At 30.6% G+C, this 22,563-nt stretch overlaps 3 protein-coding genes across 3 annotated transcripts; 2 read left to right on the top strand and 1 right to left on the bottom strand.

Moving 5' to 3' along the window:
- Positions 1–699: 699 nt before the first annotated feature.
- On the bottom strand, positions 700–2,632 carry LOC118047603 (oxysterol-binding protein-related protein 1B). Its single transcript, XM_073407193.1, has 4 exons — positions 2,420–2,632; positions 1,564–1,782; positions 1,327–1,440; positions 700–1,185 (listed from the first exon to the last, which is right to left on the bottom strand). Exons 1-4 carry the CDS (start codon positions 2,498–2,500, stop codon positions 1,018–1,020), a joined length of 582 nt encoding a protein of 193 aa, XP_073263294.1. The 5' UTR covers positions 2,501–2,632; the 3' UTR covers positions 700–1,017.
- Positions 2,633–8,992: 6,360 nt separating this feature from the next.
- On the top strand, positions 8,993–10,325 carry LOC118047608 (early nodulin-like protein 7). Its single transcript, XM_035056944.1, has 2 exons — positions 8,993–9,185; positions 9,973–10,325. Exons 1-2 carry the CDS (start codon positions 8,993–8,995, stop codon positions 10,323–10,325), a joined length of 546 nt encoding a protein of 181 aa, XP_034912835.1.
- A 7,295-nt stretch (positions 10,326–17,620) lies between these two features.
- LOC118047604 (uncharacterized) lies at positions 17,621–20,118 on the top strand. The gene is made up of 3 exons (XM_035056941.2): positions 17,621–17,924; positions 18,156–18,571; positions 18,745–20,118. The coding sequence occupies exons 1-3, from the start codon at positions 17,666–17,668 to the stop codon at positions 19,813–19,815; spliced, it is 1,746 nt and encodes a 581-aa protein (XP_034912832.2). The 5' UTR covers positions 17,621–17,665; the 3' UTR covers positions 19,816–20,118.
- The last annotated feature ends 2,445 nt before the right edge of the window (positions 20,119–22,563 follow it).

Below are 22,563 nucleotides of genomic sequence, written 5' to 3'. Positions count from 1 at the left end.
TTAATCCGTTTAAATTGAATCAAAGTAATGGGAATGTTCTAAATTAAAGCATGTTGATTTTTTTTAATTAATATGAATATTTGGATTAGTTTGTACACACCTCGATTAATCCCACAAACCTTAAAATTAACGATCATAAGCACATTTATTTTTTGATATCACAAGTAATGCATGTGAATGTTCTAAATTAAAACCTTATTGATTTTGATTTTGTGGCTGGATTTTATTTTTTAAAAAAATATATTTTATAAATTTATTATTTTAAGTTAATGTATTTGATTTTAATATTTTAAATTAATATTTTTTTTTTAATTTTAGAATGTTTTAATGTCAAAAATAAATTTTAAAAAACATAAAATATTCATTTCAATTTATTTTTAAATAAAAAATATTTTAAAAAACAACAAAATCCATCTCTAATATGATCTATAAAGTGACCAACCAAACTTAGCACCTGGAAACTAAGAGCACATTTGACTAAAAAAAGAACTTTTATTTCTTTAAGTTCTTAAGAGTTTTTTTTTTCTTCTAATCATTTTATAAAATTCCTAAAACCAAGTTTTTGAGATTTGAAATTAACATGAAATCATTTTAACAACATATATTATCAAATACTTTTACGATCATAACTACAACCACAACTAAAAACCTAGGCCTAAGCCTTTTTTTCTTCTTCAGGTTCGCATTCAAACGAATAAATTCATCGAAAATTTCCTTCTCTGTCTCGACATTAAAATCCAAAATGATAATATAAAAATTAAACTCTCATCCTAGATGAGCTAAATATTTCGATCCAGACTCCGACAAGAACTAGATGTATTTCTAGGGTATGCAGAACCATCATTACATTGTTGTTGTATACTGTAAATGTCAGTTGATTCTTGCACTACTTCTGGAAACAATTTTTTTTTTCTTTTTTCCTTTGAAACAAATTTATTCTTCTCTTTGAATATATTCAGGAAAGAGGAAATAAAGAATGGTGTAAATCAAAATAAAAGAAAGGTGCAGATTATGCCGCTAGTCAAAATTTTGATCAGTGGATACTTGGCCAAAGATATCAGGACATGATTCCCAGTTGCCCCTTTCCTTGGCTTCCCAGTAACCTCCAATATAGCTATAAGTTTCACCACCTTTCTCCTTCACAAACCACCGAGGCTTCCAGCCTCTCTCTTGCATGTTCCGTGCCTGTGATTGTTGAAAAGAATTCTTATTACCCTCTAATTTACTACATTTCATAAACAGTAGTCAGTAGAAGTGTCGTGCAAGTGTGTGTACAAATGCATTGGTGTAAATACAGCAAGATCACTCCTTGATGCATGTACGTACCTGTTGTTGCCTCTGCTCTAGTCGTAACTTCTCTTCATTGGCCTTTGTATACTCTCCATTTTCTGAGCATCTCTGATCAGGTCTCAGCCTGGAGTCTGTTGATGGCAGTTTCTCCTGCGTATAAATTTAATGTCAGCAGCTACGAATGGATACCTTGTTCTCTACTGCAGAGGAGCAGCGAGACATGGCATTTCTTGTAAAGAAAGATATTTTATCATATTCAAATCTTTCACCAACCTTAAGCTCCGGTGTGAGCTCATTCAGAGTTATAGCAAAGCGTGTTAGATTATATCTGGTCAGATGCTTTGATGGTTTGCTCCGCTTCCAGAGCAAATGGGGCTCTGATCCGTTTGCATTCCTTGAATCACCATTAATTTTATAGTGCATGCTATCATCCCATTTGCCAAATAAACTTGCCACTGTTTTACCATTCTTATCTTGAACACCACCTAGTACCTAGAGAACAAATAGTACTGCTGCAATTAATGGTAATGCCTAATCATGATTCATTCACAAAATGAGATAATGCAATGAGAACCTGATATGAGGGAAAACATCAACAGACAAATATTGATCGTCTTATGGGTGACAAGCTAATGGTCAAATGATTTTTCACCAAGCAAGCTTGATATCATCAAAAAAAATGTGTTGGAAATTGTTGCATGAAAGGGCAGAACCTCTAAAGTAATGTGCACGGCTATACAAATTTGACTATACAACCAGCAGAAAAGAATAAGCCAGGAATCAAACTATTATTACAACAAAAAACCTGAGCTTAGCCTGTAGGATACAAGTTTAACAAACTTAAAAAGCAAAAGAGACCTTTGAGACAAAACATAAGCGAAATATTATACAGCATGATGAAAACCTTAAGTGGACCTGGAAAAATAAATTTTTAGAAAAAGAGATATTTTCTAATAAATCTACGAGGATAGAAACTCCCAATATAATCCAGGAACACTAGCGTCACTATTCTTTCAAGCAGTCAAGTGCTTCAGTAGTACAATGACTACACATTAGTTGCTTTATTAAAATGCAATTCAAGATGGATCATTTACTTTGATGAAAAATATGGAAATGGGGATATTGGAACCTGGTGGGGATTCCTGTCAATGAGTGACTGCTCTTTGAATTTTAGATTGCAGGAGTATTTCTGATTCCCCTGTATCTTCATTGTACCATAATGATCACAGTATAGTTTCCCTAAAATGAGGTTGTAAATGGATGTTGTCACCTGATAAGAGAAAGACAGCTTAGCAGGAATCTTATAGAGAATGGTAAGGGCTGTAAAATGCCGAAACAAACCTTACTCCATCATCAAACTCTAGTGTTAAGGTGCCAACAGGATCAAGTTGAATTGAACGACCCCAAAATTTACTTTTTAAATCACTTTCACCCCAAAATCTCCAGCCTCGACCCTCACAATGGCAGGCAACAACCATTGGGTGATGACTAACCTGTTTCAAGATGAGCCACATTGATATGTTAAAAATCAGTAGTGGCATTTGCTACTTACTGACAATGTGTAAATGTGTGCAAATACGCTTTCAATTACATAATATTTTTCTGTTCAGAAGCAACCATAAAAAGGCATGTCATATTAGACATGTATAAATAAAGAATAACAATTGCTTATGGTGCTTCTAGCAGTGACAGAGACACCTTCTCAGAGATAAAGCGAATGCCTTTATCAGGATAATCGGCCTCATATGTTTCCCCTAGTAGTGGATTGAATGGCTTGCAATGTCTTCCATCAGTAGAGGCATATCGTAAACGCTGCCACATTGAGTGCTCTCATAAGGCTATTACCCTACAAAAAAATATGCCAAGATCGTAAGCACATTTATTAAGAGAACATTATAGGGTGAGAGGGTGATTTGTCCAAAATTCCTCCAAGAAAACTAAAATACTGCACACTTGGCACTGAGAGCACTAGGATTTAGGACCACACTTCCACACACAAGCACAGAGACCATGCAGCAGCAACAGTCTGATTAATAGTAGTTCACAACAGAGCATTTAAAGTATAACTTCCATCTCCATAGCTTCTTAAGAAATCATGTGATGGCTGTAATAAAAATTGTTATTATTTTATTTTTTTTAATTAATACCTTCTTCTTCTTATATAACTTCCATCTCCATAGCCAGACACTAACCACTTTTATTATTATTATTATTTATTTATTTTAATTAATACCTTCTTCTTCTTATATATTTTTTACTTTGTATTAGTTTATTTTTTTGTTCACATTTAAATTAATACCCTTTTCTCTTATTTTTTAAATTGTTTAGTTAACTTTTTTTATTTATATATGTTTCAAAGAGAATATTCTAATTTATTTTTATTTTTTTATATTTGATATAAAAATTGTATTTGCATTATGTTTTTATAAAAGTAAAAATTATTTATTTTTTTGTAAGAATGTGATAATAAAAGTACAAATTAGAAAGAAAAGTTGGGATTAAATTTTTAAAACTTATTTATCTTTTTATTTTATGGATAGTATTAGTCTTTTGTTTTTAGTATTTAATTAACATTAACACCTCTTTTTTATTTTATTGATTCATGCATTCTTCAATTTATTTTATTTAGCATAGAGAGCATCTTTACATTCCTCAATTAAAAAAATAATGATATATTGAAACACACAAGAAATATTGGCATATTTTTATACTACAATGAAAATGAACTTTAAATTTTACCGTAGTGTAGCATTAACAACTTTTTTTATATATATTTATTAATGCATATTATTTTTAATTTATTTTATAAAATATATATATATATATATATAATTTTTTCGTTCAAATACAATTATTTTTTTTCTTCATGTCAAAAAACAAGTTGAGGCGTTAAAAAAAATTAGATCGATCACCAACAACGCGCGAGTCAACTTATTAGTATTTAACTAAACAAGATTTAAAGTGACGACATGAATTAATTTCTGGGCTCCCACAGTGTATATAAAATGTGGTCACCTTTCCATTAAAAAAACGCAACAAGTTATCCTGTTTGAATAATTATCCATAATAATAATAATAATAATAATAATTCAAACAGTGTACATTAACGGTTGATGCATGTCATTTTTTTTTAATTTTTTAGAATGATCACCAAACTTTTAAAAAAAAAAAAATTTGCAATATTTTATGTATTAATATTTTATTCTCCTTGCATTATTTTAATAGAAAGATGGATGAAATGTTGTACATCCTTAAATAATAAAAAACAGCTAGGTTAGGCCCATGTGTCTTAAGACTTTTTTTTTTTTTAGGCTAGGTGGAAGGGGACCAATCTCATAGGATTACGTGTATGGTTTTTTTATTATTATTTTTTTTTAATTATTTTTATATTTAAAATGATATTTAAATTATTATTTAATTTTTTTGTAGTTTTTTAGTACTATTATAGATTTGTTTTACATAATATCAATTTTTTTTATATACTTTTTAATAGTTTTTTTTTACATGATTTTATCATATTAATTATTTTGACTTCATCACTTATAAAATATTGAGACAATTTTTTAATATTTCTTATTATTCAATTTTTCCATATTTTATAATAAAATACGTAACTGTAGGTCGCCGAAAAATTATTTCAGGCAACAACGCGTTGTCCACTGTAATTTATGTATGCACTGAGCAGATGGCATTGAACATCACTCAATATATATATATATATATAGTAGTCCTGATCTTTAAGACCTAGAAAACGTTTTTTTAAAATTTAAAATATTTGTTTTAAATTAATTATTACAATATCATTTTAAAAATTATTTAAGTATTCTATACTTTTAAAATAAGATTAGAGATTTCATGTTTATATTTTAAGTAAACATTTTAATTCCAAAAATATATTGTTTCACTCATTAATTGAAATTATTGACATATTTGAGAATATTTATTTCAGTTACCTTTGATTTTTTTTTCTTATTAAAAACTACATTGTAAATAATAAAAGATATTTTCACCAAAACAAAAAAAAATATCAATTTATTACTCGTATTCGTGCACTTGCAATTTTGACCAAGAACAAGCCCTATGATTATTTTGAAATCCTCAGGTCTCTAGAGCCATATCAATTTGGACATCAAAATGACTAGTCTGATTAACCCAGTCCCAATGACGTTGCCTGAGTCAATCAAACATAGAGAATTTCTATTATGTTTTGTTCCTTCAACATAAACACCTCCAAATTCATCCAGCACGTGTCCCAATCACCTTGCCTGAGTCAATCTAACATGGAGGATTACAGAACCAAATCTGATTTTGATCTTGATATTCTGGTGCCTGCCCATTATATTTTGTTAGTTTACCAAAATCCACCTCTTAATTCATAATTTCACGTGTCTAATAATTGATTGTGTTCAAGAATCTACGCCATCCCTTTCCCTTACCCTTTCTGCTTTTCTTTGACAGCATCCTTCTCGCAGGCAATTCAAGGGCTCCAATCTTGGGGCCCTTTTCTTTTGGTCGTTTTCACAGCGTGTTTTTGGAAGATTTTTTGTACCATGAGACACTGCTTCGTTAGATTTGTGCAAGAAATAAAAAAAAAAAAATGGTTTCTATACTGCTATATATGTTATTGTTTGGTTTGTCGGGTTTGGGTAGCTAGATTGCAGAGGAGAAGGTTGAGGGCGTTCGCTATGGTTTTTTTTTTAAAAAAAAAAAAACAAATTTAAAGATAAAGTTATAATATTTAATATGAAAGCTCTTTATAATGACAATCTTATAAATATTTTAATTTTTTTTATTGATTATTTTTTAATATACATGAGGGAGGATATGCAAAGTATTATAAATTTATAAATTTCATGTTATCAACTGTAATATATAAAAGAATAGAAGCAAAGTGAAAAATATTTAAATTGCAATAGGGTCAAAGTATCTTTTCCTTTATATAATTTACTCAAATTTATTGTTCTTAAATCTCTTTACAAAGATGCTTAAACATGATCGGTTAATGTTTTTTTTTTTTTTTGTGAATTTTTTTATTATTATTTTATAATTAAATAAGAAAATAATTACAAAAAATATCCTACAGTTTAGTAATTTTTTTTTCACTTTGCCCTCATTTTTTAGAAAATTACACTTTACATCACTAATCAATTAAAAAATTCATATAAATAAAAAAATAAATTTATCCTAATATATAATATAACACAAACACAATGTGTACATGATAGTTTTTTTCTTACAACCCCTTCCATTTTCTTCTTTCCTTCACTCCCTTCCCTTCTTTCCCTTCATCTGTTATTTGTTTCAATTAAAAGATAATATATCTCCCTGTAATTAAATTGCCTTTATATCTAAAATCTGTTATGCTATCTATGGAAATTACATTACGTGGTCCTGTTTGTTTTTGTGTTTAAAAGTGTTTTTAAAACAATTTTTTTTTTTTATTTTTTTTTATTTCAAATTAATTTTTTTTGGGTGTTTTTAGATTATTTTAATGTGTTAATGTTAAAAATAATTTTTTAAAAAATAAAAAATATATTATTTTAATATATTTCTGAATAAAAAATAATGATTTTATGAATGTAGATCCTATTGATTTGATTACCGGAGAAGCTTGTGATGCAATGTTATCCAGAAGGAGATGAGGTGGAGAGTTTTGGGGTTACTAGAAACAGGTGCAATGCTTAAACTAAGTTGAATAAATTAAGGAATTTTAAAGATTGAATTGTCTAATCACTCTAGAAATTTAGGGTTTGGAAAATTTGGTGCACCCAAAAAGATTTGGTGGTTGGTGTGGATCGAAGGCTTACAAGCATTGAGACGAAAAGGCATTTCTGTGCCTGCATACGAGATAAGAAAAGTTGTGGAGACATCTGGAGGAAAACATGAGAGCCAAGTGGATTGTGGAAGACTTGAGACTTTCTGTCAATCAACCGGTAAGGAGATAGAAACATTTCTAATATTGGATCAATGACTTACAATAAATAAAATATGAGTAGAGAAATTATTTGATGAAATTTTTTAAAAAGATGTCATAGTGGAGAGGCTGGCTTTGTTTTTTATGATAATTCTGTTATTTTATAATTTTAACATTATAAGGATTCTTTGGTTATTAGATAGAATATAATGTCTTTTTTTTATTGATATTTTTAGCATTCGCATAATAATGTAAAGTGATATGAAATTATAAATTTTGAGTTGTAAACTATAATTTTTTTTAAAATAAATAAAAAATGAAAAATAACTAAATTATACAAGGTTTCTTATAATTATCCCTTAAGTTAAAAAAAAATAAATTTTAAAAGGTAAAATTAATAAATTTGGTTGGTTTATGGCCTAAGTTATTGGTTTGGCAAATTAATTTAAGTTAACTCGAGTTAATCCAAAACAACTTTATTTTAATATAAAAAATATTAAAATAACATTGTTTTAAAAAGAAAATTTATTAAAAAAGATTAAACAAATTTTTGATTGGATTGATCAAATAATGACTTGATGTTTTATATATGTTGACCAGATGATAACAAATCAACTCTTATTTAATTTAATTGAAAACATGAATTATATCAAATTAAATTGTCGAGATGCATAGATGTAATGTAATAACATTGCCAAAATGAGTTTTTCGAGGCTGTGCTGATTTAGGGTTGTAAGAAAGAGACCAACAAAGACGGCGATTGTAAAAAGAGAGTTCACATTGACCAGGAATACGAGTCTTTAATTTGGATATGAGTCAGCTCTGTCAAGAACTCAAGCTTAGGATAAATGTAATTGTAGCAAATTAATGCACTGAAGGTTCTTCCACGATGGGTGGATCATGCAAGATGGGACACCATTGTATGATTCAAGTATTTTCTGAAAGGAAACGAGCTCCTCCGTCGCCTTGTATGCATATCTTGAGAAAAAAGACCTGATTTTTCGTTTCATAAGAATATTGCCGATGCTATCCAAGGAATGCCCTTGATGAAATATCTAAAACAGAATTTATGTTTATAAAATTATAAATAATGTTATTATAATTTTAAATCATGGATAATAATTTTATTATTTCTATGCTTCAAGATCTTTTAGTTATTAAAATAAATAAAACAAAAAATCTATAAATAATTAGACACTCTATGAAGTTCAAACAAGCTATGATTTCTCAAAACAGTGACGTTTTTTTTTGGTAATCACCTCTACTAGTTGTATTAATTGTGTTTTTCTTTTAATTGAAAAGTAAGAGGTATATATATATATTAGCTTGTGGATCAATCAAAAAGAAAGGACACCTTCACATATGAGCTCGATCAACTTGTTTGCGTCGGTAATTAATAGCAGAAGTGGCCACGAACTTTAATTTCAATTCATTCCACTCTACTTATTTACACGATAGAAGGATTTAAATTAATGTTTATTATGATATTATTAAATTGGAAGAAGTTGCTGTCAAAACTCCCAGCAAGTCATGTTTTGAAAGAGTCAATGAATTCTGGATTTCTTCAAATCATAACGGTCACAAATCCACTCACGATGATCCCCATAATGATCCATTACTTAATTAATGGAACCACAAAAAACCCCCACGTTTCGAGTTAAAATTAACTACCCACTACTACTCGCAACAATCCAGCTATATATACAAGCAGGAACCCACGTCCATCATATCATAGCAAGCTAACTTTTGGTCATATATCTCTCTATCTAGCCAGATACACAGAGAACAATGAAGATCACTAAAATGGCATCTCTTTCGGTTTTCTTTTGCACTTTTTTTGTCATTGCTACTGGTTTGGGAAATGCAGAAAAGGTGTTCAAAGTTGGGGATGAGTTTGGATGGCAAGAACCTGGACAGAACAGCTCTGCCGTGTACACTCAGTGGGCTTCAAGGAACAGATTCCATGTTGGAGATTCTCTCTGTGAGTTTATTACAGTTAGCTCATCACCTTTTAGCTAGATTAATTTTGGGTATATATTTTCCTTATGGTTTTTTTTTTCTACTTCTACAACCAAGTTTTGTTTTTGATGAATGACGAGAATATATATATATTAAAAGCTCTGGCAGCTTGTTTCTGACAGAAGCAAGTAAAAGAGTGAAAATTTACAACCAAGCAATGAAAGCATCATCTCTCCCTAAACTCTCCTTAGCTAAAAAATCTGCCACGCTATCTCCCTCCCTCGCAACATGTTCTCTGGTTATAAAACACTTCACAAAGTGGGCAACCGTTTTCAGTTTATCGATGCATATATGGTAGAATGCAGTTTATAAAACAATTATATGCAATGTTAATGATAACGTTTATGGAATTATAAAGTTTCTTTCAATTTTTGTTCGCTGCAAATGATGCATAAAGTTGAGTTAGTTAAACTATTGATACAAATGGGAACACCATGCAACTTCTTTATGTTGCCTCTTTTTTAGGTTAGTGGTTATCGAGGGGATAAAACAAAGACAGTATACTCAGTCTTGCAATGTAAAAGAAAGAAGATGCTGTTGCTCTACTTGCTTATGAAAGCAAACATGGAAAAATGGTTGTGTCCTATGTAAATGTCATATTTCTGAAACCAGCAAGGAAAGATTTATGACCACAGGTGTCCCTGCAAGAAAACGAGTACCAGCTAAAACAAAGTTTTCTTTTTGTGCGCGAAGCCAGCAGCTTTTAAATTGTCAGATTTCTGATAGGTTCGTTGTTTCCTTCTTTGCAGCCTTCGAGTATAAGAATGATTCAGTCATTGAAGTAGACAAGTGGGGTTACTATCACTGTGACGGTAGCAAACCTACCGTTGCCTTCAACAATGGCCATGGCGTGTTCAAGCTTGACAGGCCAGGGCCTTTCTACTACATCAGCGGAACCCCAGATCACTGCATGCGTGGCCAGCGCTTGCTAATTGAAGTGATGGGTCTGCACCGCCATTCTCCTCTTACTGCAACTCCACCAGCTGGACAGCTAGCACCGTCCCCGCAACCAAGTTCAGGAGTGTTTGCCTCAGTGACACTTGGCTCATTGTCAACGCTTCTTATGGGCACATTGATTGCCTTGTTATGGTCTTTACCATAACCTATTTAATTTCCTTCTCAGTTATTATTATTATTATCTATAGGTTGGTTTTCTTGCTTTAATATATGATTTCAGCTGTTGTAATCATGTGTTTGAGCGTTTGTCTTTTGATTCATTCATTGCATATTGGACAAATGTTGGATTTAATATGCTAGGAGCTGTACTTTGATTATTTTCAGGACATTCTGTTGTTATTGAATTTCATGCATCTTATTAGTTTCAAGGTTAAGTGGAAAATTGAACATTACTTTTGGCATCCATGCTTGACTGCAATACGCTAGCTTTTACGGCCATGAGATCGCTGGCTCTAGAGTGCAGACACAAACCAAGAAACATCCTTTTCCCAGTATTAACAGTAAATGGTGCTGACAAAATGGTTTCTTGCTCTTTGGACTAATATAATAACGTTGAATCACACCCCCAAAAAAAGGGGGTTAAATAAAAATAAATTAATCCCTTTCCTAACACTGTGTGGTATGTATCAACAAGTACAAAAAAAAAGTAAGAATATGTTTAATGATTTTTCTAAAGAAAACGGGCATGGATTTTAATCCAACTATTAGATCATTACCAGCACGTTTTAAAGGTCATATTTCCTAGAATATAATCAAGAGAATCTCATTTTAGTTCCAAAACGTGCCTAAATTTTGCCTAGAAAATATTCGGGAACATTTTTTATCTTAGTTATTTTAGGATTTCTTTCCTCCATCGTTAGGTTTTAGAATTTTGTTTGGTATAGGTTTCATTAAGAGTTCTTTTTCCTGTGATTAATTATTCATTAATTTTATTCATAACTTTTTAATTTATAATTTCTTTCTTAATAGTTTAAGGCTGTAAATTTTAGGGCTCGAGGAATCTTGGTTTCTTATCACGATACATTGTGTCTATTGATATTAGAGCAGATTAGTACATTTGTTTGATGGATGAAGACAATATTAGCAACATCATGCTACCCCATGACGCAGAAGTGGAAGTCGTCTAAAATATTATAAGGGCGTAAGAGGCAATGTGAAGAACCCTAATGCATAAATTTGTTTGGTTTGATCAACTTGCAAGGGAGGTGCAAACAAGTATCATGATTAGGAGAGGACACAAGAAACAAATCAAAGAGCCTTAAGTCCAAGAAAAAGTTTGAACGAGCTAAAAGGGTTTTCTTTTACAATAACATGTATAGCTTTTGATCCAGTTATTGTATTGGATTTAAATTTGGCTAGCATGTTCTAAATCCCTTGTTCCTTATAGTATTACCATCCAAGTTCGAAGAAAAAAAATCCAAATTTTGCTTAGAATATGTTGTTCAAAAATGTTAATTTTTCCCAGATATTTTAGGATTTCTTTTCTAGTTAGGTTTTAGATTTTTTTTGTTTCACTTTCATCACTCGGGTTTAGGTGTTGTTTTTTGTTTTGGTTAAAGAGATTGATTATTCATAAAAGTTATTCAAAACTTTTTAGTTTCAATTTTTTTTCTTTATAGTTTAGAGTTATAAAAATTTTAGAGTTTGAAAAACCATAGTTTTTTTTTATCACTATACGTTGCATCGATTAGTATCAAAATAGATTGGTTTGTTTAACAGATGAAGATGTTGATAACATCATAACACTTTATGATGTAATCATAGAGGCCATTTAGAGCAAACGATGGCTCAAAAGGCAACATAGAGAATCATATTATAAATATTTGATCAATTGAGTCAGCTATTAAAAAGAGGCACACACAGATATCATGACAATAAGATAAATGTGTTTAAAGACTTATCCCAAGGCAAACATGACTATATAAAGAGTGGTGTTTATATTAGGCAAAGCATTAAGGACTGAACTCACGGTTAACTTTTTTCATAGACAAGTTTTGTATTAGGATGAAATTCCTTTATTAGATAACTATGAGAATTGGAAGCATGCTTTCTACTAAAAAAATTCCTAATTATAAGAAGGTATTTCTAACAAGACATAAACTTACTTATAATATTGAAGATTGATGGTATGATATTCAAGAGATGATAAAATTTATATTGGTATGTCTAAAATTTCATCATAGAAAATTTTGTGAGAATTATTAATTTTGAAGTTTGTAATGGGTGATTACAAATATATTTTATATAAGGCATATAAACAAATAAGTTACTATCAGTTATCTTTTGTTCAACTTTCTTAAATAGCAAGGTGACAAAACATAAAGGATAAGATTAACGAAGGTTGTAAATATTTACCTATTATGGAAGGACCAAGAATGAAAGATGTTCATACAAGGTGAATGAATTTTATTTGAAGATTTATGTTACAACTTTCAATGGAGATTTGGTTGTCGAAAAATTCATGGATCAATTTACTAATCATGATAAAGTGATAGAATATTTAAAATTATCAAAGAAGAAGATAAGATAATTGACAGAGAACAGATTAAGAGGAAGAGCTTTCTTATAGTTGAAGTAACTTCAAAATATGTTGTTAGTAAAAGGTAAGATAGATGTTCGAAGTTGGTTCCTTATGAAATAATTAATAAGAAATAGATTTGCTCTCTTAGATTACAAGTATAAAAAATAAAGCACAAATCATCTTATAAGAAAATTTTTTATGCAATGAATGATCCCAAATTAGTTAACTTGAAGCCAAGATGAACCTCAAAGGAGGTGAATATAATGGGAGTTGGAAACAATAAGAATAGTAGCCTTTGGACTTTCAAGGAAAGAAAAAAGATAATGAAACAATGAAGGAAGAATGCATAAAGCCTAAAATTAGAACAAATCATGGAACTACTTGTGTTAAGAAGTAGTTAATTGATCAATGGGAATTAAAGACAATAAAAGTAGAGGAACTCAGTAAAATAATGACAACAATAACATCACCAGAAAGGAACCAACAACCAACAACTTTAGAAGAAGTAAGAACCTTTTGGATTGGTGATTTACATTAATGGGTCAATAAATCCTACTATTGGAAACAAAATCACTGGAACTAGAAACAAAATGTTTCTCTTACAATTACATGATAGTGAGAGTTACAAAAATCTATAATTATTGTTATGATATTTATTAATATTTTTCAAAAATATCAAAGAACTTAAATAATATACTTGACTAAATTATTATAGCTCTAACTTCTTATTCTTTGTTTTGCATAAAATAATTTTAACATTCAATATTTTTCCCTTTTAAACTTGTTTCTTCAAACATCATAACTCCAAGCTTTTTCTACAAGTTCCAAAACACTTTTGCTTTAAGTGGTTTTGCAAAAATATCTACTACTTATTCTAACATAGATCAACTCCAGTTCATTTTCTTTCACATGCTCTTTTATGAAAGGGAAAAAAGTATCATTGTGCTTTGATCATTAATGATGAACTTTAGTTTTTGCTAATGCAATTGTAAACTTGTTATCAACATAAATTTTTGTTGTTTCTTACTACTTTTATTGTAATTCTTCCAGTACTTTTTCTTAACCATACTGCATGATATACATAAAAAAAGATATAACAATGTACTCTACTTCACATATTGATAATGCAACAATAGGTTGTTTCTTGGAAGACCAAGTACAAACAACTTCTCCCAAATTAAACACAAAACCAGTTATGCTCTTCTTATCTTCAAGATTTTCATCCTAGTCATTTTCGTTATAACCATTTATATTCAAATTTTATGAAGATTAATAAAATAAATAATGATTGAAGGATCGTTTGATAAAATACAGAATTCTTTTTTATGCATTCAAATGTGAATTCCTTGGATTCTCAATGAACCTGCTAACCAATCCAACTCCAAATAAAATATTAGGTCTAATATATATTAAATATCATAAATACCCTTTAAGGCTTTTGTAATAAGTTAGATTCATTAATGCTTATTTTTTTTTTTTTTTTCTTATTAGCTTAATTCAACACTGAACTAGTGTATCTACATGTTGAAAATCTTATATATCAAATTTATTCAAGATATATGCAGCATACTTAGTTTATGAAAGAAAAATTCCATTGTTAAATTGTTTCACTTTAATGCCTAGAAAGTAGGCCATAAGACCTAAGTCTGTCATTTCAAATTTCTTCACCATAGACTACTTGAATGCTTCAATTATGATGAAATCATCACCTGTAAAAATTAATTCATCCATATATAAATAAATAAACATCATACTTCCTTATGAGTTATTCTTCACATAAAAAGCATACTTAAAAAGGCATCTAACAAAAGCATCTTCTGTAAAATAATAATCATTTTTATAGTTTTATGCTCTTAATGCTTGTTTAATTTGGCCATAAAGAGTTTTCTTTAGCTTGCACATTTTTCTTCTTCTTCTTCAATAACAGATCCAGGTGTTTGCTCTATATAAACTCCATCTTCAAGATTTTCTTTGAGAAAAACAAACTTAACATCTATCTTGTACAATCTTTATTTTTTGTGTGCTTCCAATGAGATCAACAATCTCATAATTTCCATTATTACAACTGGAGCAAAAAAGATTTTTTTATAATTAATCGTATTATATAGTTTGTCGCCTTTTTGTTGCCAATCTAGCTTTTTATTTTTTAACTTTTTTCTTTTGCATTTCTTTTAATTTTGAAGATCCATTTTACTTTTATTATTTTGTGTCGTTCAAGAACTGTTGTTAGCTTTCATGTACTATTTTTGTTAATAGCATTGACTCCTCATTCAGTGCTTTTTCCATTTAGCTTCTTAAGAAGTTTCTTCAAATGTAATAGAATCATCACTTGTAAACGAATAAAACATACTAGCATCATCAAGATTAATTCTTTCTATGGCATGATATATCTCTTTTATGTTTTTCTTATATATCTTGTAACTGATTTTGAAGAACCAGCTGAACTACTAGCCTGAGGAGGTGATGATGGTGCTATCTAGAATTCTTCTTTATTCCTTTGTATTTGTTCTTCTTCTATAATAAGTTGTTGTGGTTGATCTTTAATATTCCAGTCCTACATTTGCTCTTCATTAAAATACACATCTTTTAACATTACCACCATCTTAATAATTGGATTATATAGATTATAACTACATGAATTATCATCATACCCCAGTAGAATACACTTATGCCTTTTTTATTTAAGTTTGATTCTCTTCTCTTCTTGGATTTTGGCATACGCTACACTACCAAAAAATCCTCAGAGGATTAACAGGGTTTCTTAAGACTTCATGTTTTTTTTAGTGTGATCTTCTAAAGTCTTTTCATAAGAAACATGCTCAACAAGTAAATAACATAAACTACTGCATGTCCACAAAATTCTTTTTTTAGTTAAGACTTCATGTTTTTTTTAGTGTGATCTTCTAAAGTCTTTTCATAAGAAACATGCTCAACAAGTAAATAACATAAACTACTGCATGTCCACAAAATTCTTTTTTTAGTTAAGACTCATGCTTTTTTTAGTGTGATCTTCTAAAGTCTTTTCATAAGAAACATGCTCAACAAGTAAATAACATAAACTACTGCATGTCCACAAAATTCTTTAGGATACTTTATTTTTTTTAACATAAACTTAACTATACTAGGAATGATTATATTTTTCCTTTCAAACACTCCATTTTGTTGAGGTGTTTGAGTTATAGTTGATTGATTTTATATGTCATTTTCTGTACAATACTCATCAAATCCATATGATATGTATTTTTTTACCCCATTTTACTCTTAATCATTTAACTTACATCCACTTTGTTTTTTATAAAAATTGAATTTCTTAGATCTATTCATTACTTTCTTCTTTTACTTTAATACATACACTCATGTTTTGCCATTGTAATCATCTATAAAGGTAAGAAAATACGTGTTGCTTCTAATTGAAGTAGGTTTAATGAGACAGTATACATCCGAGTGCATCAAATCAAGAGGTTGTGCTGCTATTGAACTTCTCCTTAGAAAATACTTTATATATTGCTTTCCAATGACATATATCTCACATAATCTATTTGTATGATCTAACTTTGTCATTCTAGTAACCATCTTATTCTTCTCTAACATCATTAAATCTTTGAAGATTTAACCACTCATATCAAAGATGCCAAAGAGTTGAAACATTACTTACTTTTGTCTTAAAACACTTTGATTGATAGATGTTTAGATTTAGTGAAAACATTTTATTTTTTGTTATTTTTATAGAAGTAATAATCACTCCTTATTCATCAAATATGCTGAGATTTTTATCCCTCATTTGTATTGCAAATCCCTTTTCAAGAAATTATCCTGAACACTAAATATAATTCTTTATATCTAGTATATAATAAACTACTGAAATAAATTTATGCTCATTGTTCTTTAGTTTAATAAGAACTTTATCTCTATTTTCAATAGGTCTTTGAGAAAGATCACCCAACATAATGTTGCATTTTTCATCAAGTTCAAAGAACACTTCCAGCATAACACATGTGATTAAATGCTCATGTGTCAATGAAATAACCTGAAATTTCAAAATAATTTTAAATATTTCAATAGTTGTATACATGTAAAGTAATGTATTTTTTACACGGTCTCACTATTATTTAGGTTTGTCAAAATATAATTACACCTAATTACATAAAAAAATATAAAAAATACAGCATTTCTTTTGAACGAAACCATTCCCAAAATAGGAAAATTCACCCTTCTTTATAATCCAAGTCAAATAATTTTTTGAATAAAACAAACATAATTTTTTATTCAACAATTGTTTGGGAGTTTTTTTTTTTTAATTCTTTCCTAGCTAGTTAGGTTTTAGAATTGTATTTGGTTTAATTTTCATTACCTATGTCGGTTTTAGTTCCTATTTAACAATTTTCTTTTTGTTATTTTTCATATGAGATATATATTAATTGTTTATAAAATTTATTCACGACTTTTCAGTTTCCCGACCGTAAGTAATTTTAGAGCTTCGAGGAACTATACATTTTTTTTTTTTTTTTTTTTACTATAGGCTGCATTTTTCAACATATCTTCCTTGAAGAAGATTCTGGGAAGATGGCAGATGTGTCGAGGAAACTGGTAAGGTTGACAAAGTCAACGTCCCTCTGGAAAAGTGGGAACATAAAGGGAACAAGACTCGTTCCCTCACTTTCTTGGTTGTTTCTTTCCACGTTGACCTTTTCCTCAGTACTTGTTTATTTAATTACTGTCATTTTTTCCCAAAGGTATTCTTGCACCGAATAATATTTCCTGTAAGTGCAGTATTTTGGTTTCTCTAAGAAAATTACAAGCTCAAGGAGATGGATCCAGCACTTTACAGAGCAGTTTTATCCAATGATATTCATGCATTTATCAGTTTAGTTCTACAAAATGAAGCAATTCTTGACCAAAGAACCAGTACTGCCTCTGACACAGTGCTTCACCTTGCTTCAAAGTTTGGATTGGTTGACTTGGTGATGGAAATCATTAAGTTGCGGCCAAACATGGTAGAAGCTGAGAACAAGATGCTGGAGACTCCTCTGCATGAAGCCTGTCGCGAAGGAAAATCAAAGATTGCATTGCTGCTATTACAGACAAGTCCATGGGTGGCCAGCAAGTTTAACATGAAAAATCAGTCTCCATTACTCATCGCTTGCAGTAATGGGAGTCTCAAGGTAGCCAAGGTTTTGTTGAATCAGCCATTGTTTCTGAGGTTAGAATATGATAATCCTCTTGGTCTGACATCTCTGCATGTGGCTGCATCAAAAGGCCATACAGTTACGTGCCTATTTCGCTCGTCAATAAATAAGCATATTTACCTACTAATTAACACGCTTAATTACTAGTACTTTGAAATTGGTTGGTTACTGTTCAAGCTTCTTCTTCTTCTTCTTCTTTTCATTTTATACAGATAAGCTGTATCATGTTCAATTTATGTAATAATCGATCACGGGTGTACTGATGCAGATATAGTGAAGATGATATTACGAGCGTGCCCAATAATGGCTCAGAAGATTGACAGTGACGGATGTAATCCTCTGCACTATGCTTGTAAAAATGGTCACTTGGAGATAACAAAATTACTTCTAAGGCATGACTTGGACCTTACTCTGATATATAATAACAAGGGTTTCAAACCATTGCACTTGGCAGCAATTCATGGCAATGGCACAATCCTTGAAGAATTTCTAGCTATGGCTCCCACATCATTTGATTGTCTCACAACCGATGGAGACAACGTATTTCATCTTCTCGTAAGATTCAATGCCCACAGTGCCTTCATGTGCTTGGAACGTGTGTTCGGTGATACCAAGCTATTCCAACAACCAGATCAATTTGGCAACACCATTCTGCACATTGCAATCTCCGGAGGACTCTATCATGTATGGATCTCTCTCTCTCTCTCTCTCTCTCTCTCTCTCTCTCTCTCTCTTTGTGTTCTTTCTGGGCACAATAGAAGCACAAACTTTAATTATGCATCATTATAGTATGATGTACACCCCCTGCCCTCTGATGATTGGTATAGTATAATGTAATTTGTGTGAGCTCATTCCAGTTAGCAGGCAGTATCATCAATGAAAGAAAAGTGGACATCAATCATCGAAACAATATAGGATATACAGCGCTTGACATCCTCAACCATGCTGGAAGCAGTTTAGAAATCCAGGATCTTAGAGACATGTTGAAGAAAGCTGGTGGAAAATTAGGTGCTGGTCCTTTTTGGTCACAAAAATCTGAAAGCCCCAGAGATGCACTAGAGCGAGAATTTGACCTGCAGCTGGAGCTTGGTTGTGGATCTGAAAGACACCAACTTTCTCAAGCACATGCTGCGGAAAACATCCCAATCACAAAGAGCATGCCCGAATTAATCACGAGAACCGATGCAAGAGGTGAACCTCTTCAGCTTCAAGTTAACAATAATAATGATCTATCTGAATCAGAATACTTGTCAGACGAAACAAAAGGCTCCTCACTTTACAGGCATGAAAGCATAATACGCAGGAAAAAGCTAATGAAAGTTCACAAGCGCCATCATAGGAAGCAACACAAGGCATACACGGAGGCACTACAGAATGCAAGGAACACACTCACAGTAGTCGCTATTATGATTGTTACGGTGACTTTTACAGCAGGCATCAATCCTCCAGGTGGTGTCTACCAGGATGGGCCATTGAAAGGAAAATCAATAGCAGGCAGGACATCAGCTTTTAAGGTGTTTTCAATCACCAACAACATTGCCTTGTTCACATCCTTATGCATTGTAATAGTTCTAGTTAGCATCATCCCCTTCCGAAGAAAGCCGCTAATGAAGCTCTTGGTGGCTGCTCACAAGGGCATGTGGGTGGCAGTGTCATTCATGGCCGCCGCTTACATTGCAGCAATACGGGTGATTATGCCAGATAGTCATGGGATTGATTGGACATTTGAGGCTCTACTTTCCGTTCTCGCTGGTACTTTAGGAACAGCTTTCGTTTATCTTGGGGTTAAGTTGGTTGGACACCATCTGAGGAAATCGAAGTGGAGGAAAGAGCAGGGTGGTGCTGGTAACAACAAATATGAAAACCGTTCAATTTCTGAGAATTCTGATGTAGCGAGTGCCAGATCTTATGGTTATCATACGTATTGAATGTTTTCACGATCATATGCTGCATCCACTTCTCTCACGAAAAGCAAGTGAAAGAAGGTTTTCGTTTAGCTAGCTGAACGAACCTCTTTTCGCGCATCGACAACCTTCCCACGAAGGTTCCAACTTTGGTGGGTGGTTCCTGGAAGATCATATAGTGATTGTTTGAATTTATAGTAATGATTTTTGGGTTTTTTAAAGTAAAAATTTAATTTTTTAAGAAAAGAAGTTTTCAAAATCAACAATCCAAATGTCAACAAATAATTATATTTTTCGACATAGGGATTACATTGAATTATTTGAAAAGTAAAGGGCTTGTATAAATATAATGGTTCGCGAGTACTTTAATTATCAAGTTTTAAATCTAGGATTATGCATGATTATCGCATCCATTCCTGTAATTTATTGGGATACATTAATGCCAATTCTCCATTTTTTTTTTAGCATGATGGAAGGAAGGTGAACCAAAAAATCACTGTGTTATTAAGGATACCAACAACTATTTTATTGTTCGCTCCGAGCCTCTTGTCTAGCGTTGGAGATCATCTTGATGTTTTATTTTGCAGCATGGAAGGAGCCCAATCGTAACTTTTCATATAGGTCAAGAGAAATCTCAATTTAGCACACCACAATATATAATTTTATATATATATATATATATATATATATATATATATATATATATTATTATCTAAATTTTAATATCTGAAAACCCACTAGATTCCAATTAATTTCATCGAGTCGGGTCAACTTATTAAAATTTAAAGCTCTTTCATCGATAATATACTCCATACATAAGATTTATGCTCTGTTTGTTTCAAGAAAAACGAATTCCTGGAATTTGTTTTCCTTACTTTCCCATGTTTGGTAACAAGCCGAAACAGTAAGTCAACGGAAACTTAATTCCAGTCAACATAAAATCACTGCTTTGAGAAATGAAAGAGTTTTTCTTCGGTTAAAGAAAGGAAAATACTTTCCTTTTGGCGTGCGTAGCGCACGCCTGCCCAATGAATTATTATTCACTTGCTACAATAGCAAGTGAATTATAATTCACTGCTACTGTAGCAGCAAATTATAATTCACTACTACTGTAGCAGTGAATTAAAATGCAACGAATTATAACTCACTGCTACAGTTTCACTGTTACTGTAGCAGCAAATTATAATTCACTGCTACTGTAGCAGCGAATTAAAATGCAAAGGTGTGGTCTGCTGCTCCTGAAGATGAAGATGAAGCCGGTTCTCTTGATTTATTTTATTTAAGTCTTGGGTTTTTGATTAAATCAAAGTTTAATTAAGTCCTTAATTTTTCAATTAAACTCTTGATTTCATTACTTAAAATAATCTAAAATTTAATTAAATCAATTTCCAATTAAACCCTTGATTTAATTAATTAAACTAGTCAAAAGTTTAATTAAATCTTTAAACTTCCAATCATGTTGCCCTTAACCCAAATTTTAATTCATCCTTCATTTATTTTATTTTTATTTTTCATCATTTTTTTTTAAATAATAAAAATAAAAAAGGTCAAAATTGGGTTATGACAATTGTAAGTGATTAAATATTTTATATATATTAGATAAACTTGAAAAAAAAATTAATTCATTAATAAATTATTTTCCAGTTCATTTTCCATAACATAACCAAACACTGGAAAGTGTTTTCCAGTTCATTTTCCATAACACTACCAAATCGGAAAATACTTTCTCGGAATTCACTTTCCAGAAATTTATTTTTTCCGGAATTCACTTTCCAAAAGGAAATCACTTTCCTGCAAACAAACGGAGCTTACTCAAACCCTGTTGAAGAAAAACAAACTTCTCTCCATTTAAACCAACCATTATTCATATATAAAATTCATATATATGTTTTCTTTTTTTTTTTTGCACCAAATGCTCTCCAAAAACACTGCAAAATGAGCCGTGTGGAACAGGGATTAATAGCCTTACTTTAATTTGATTTCTTAACCTTTAATTACTCGTCATGAAAAAAAATCCCGTATGAGAGTCTTTTTAATCAAATTTAAAGTTAATTATAGAAGAGGAACGAGATTCAAGAATCAGGAAAGGTGACAATTGATAAGGTGGGAGGATAGGCATAAAACACCACCTCCATGTTCTTCCAAAAGAAATAAATTATAAATCTTGCGGTCCTATCATATATATATATATATATATATATATATATATATATATATATAAGGACAATAGTGAGGTGACCCACCAAGGAAATTCAATATTTCTCTGTACAGAAAACTAAGAAAATATCTCCTCATAAGCATGCCCTTAATTCTATATCTAAAAGAATAAATAAATTTGGGAATCACATCTTCGTCATGAAACAGTGCTATTGTTTTTGCAAAGGACAAACTTGTAATTAAAGTATAATAAAAGTGAATCAATTTAAATTAATTTGTCAAACTTAAAACTTAGATTAGAAGATCAAGATAATACAAAAACAAAAACGTAAAAAATCACAAGACTGAAAAGAAAATAAAAGGAAAATAATTTAAAAAAATAATGTCAACTTGCATTAACTTTTTAAATTCATAACCCCGAATATTACATCAAAAACACTATCTAAAAAAATTACAAAATTAAATTCTCAACCAATTAAATATTAAAGGATTAACTTAAAAAAACAAATATTAATTACATAGAAGAATCTAAAACAAAAATTGATAGTTAAAAAAATAGGGATCAAAATTCAAATACAAAATAAATTTTATTTTTGATTGAAGGGTGAAATTAAA

Source organism: Populus alba, chromosome 1 (genome assembly GCF_005239225.2).
Source record: "Populus alba chromosome 1, ASM523922v2, whole genome shotgun sequence".
NCBI lineage: Eukaryota > Viridiplantae > Streptophyta > Magnoliopsida > Malpighiales > Salicaceae > Populus > Populus alba.
This window is presented reverse-complemented; position numbering and strand designations above follow the sequence as displayed.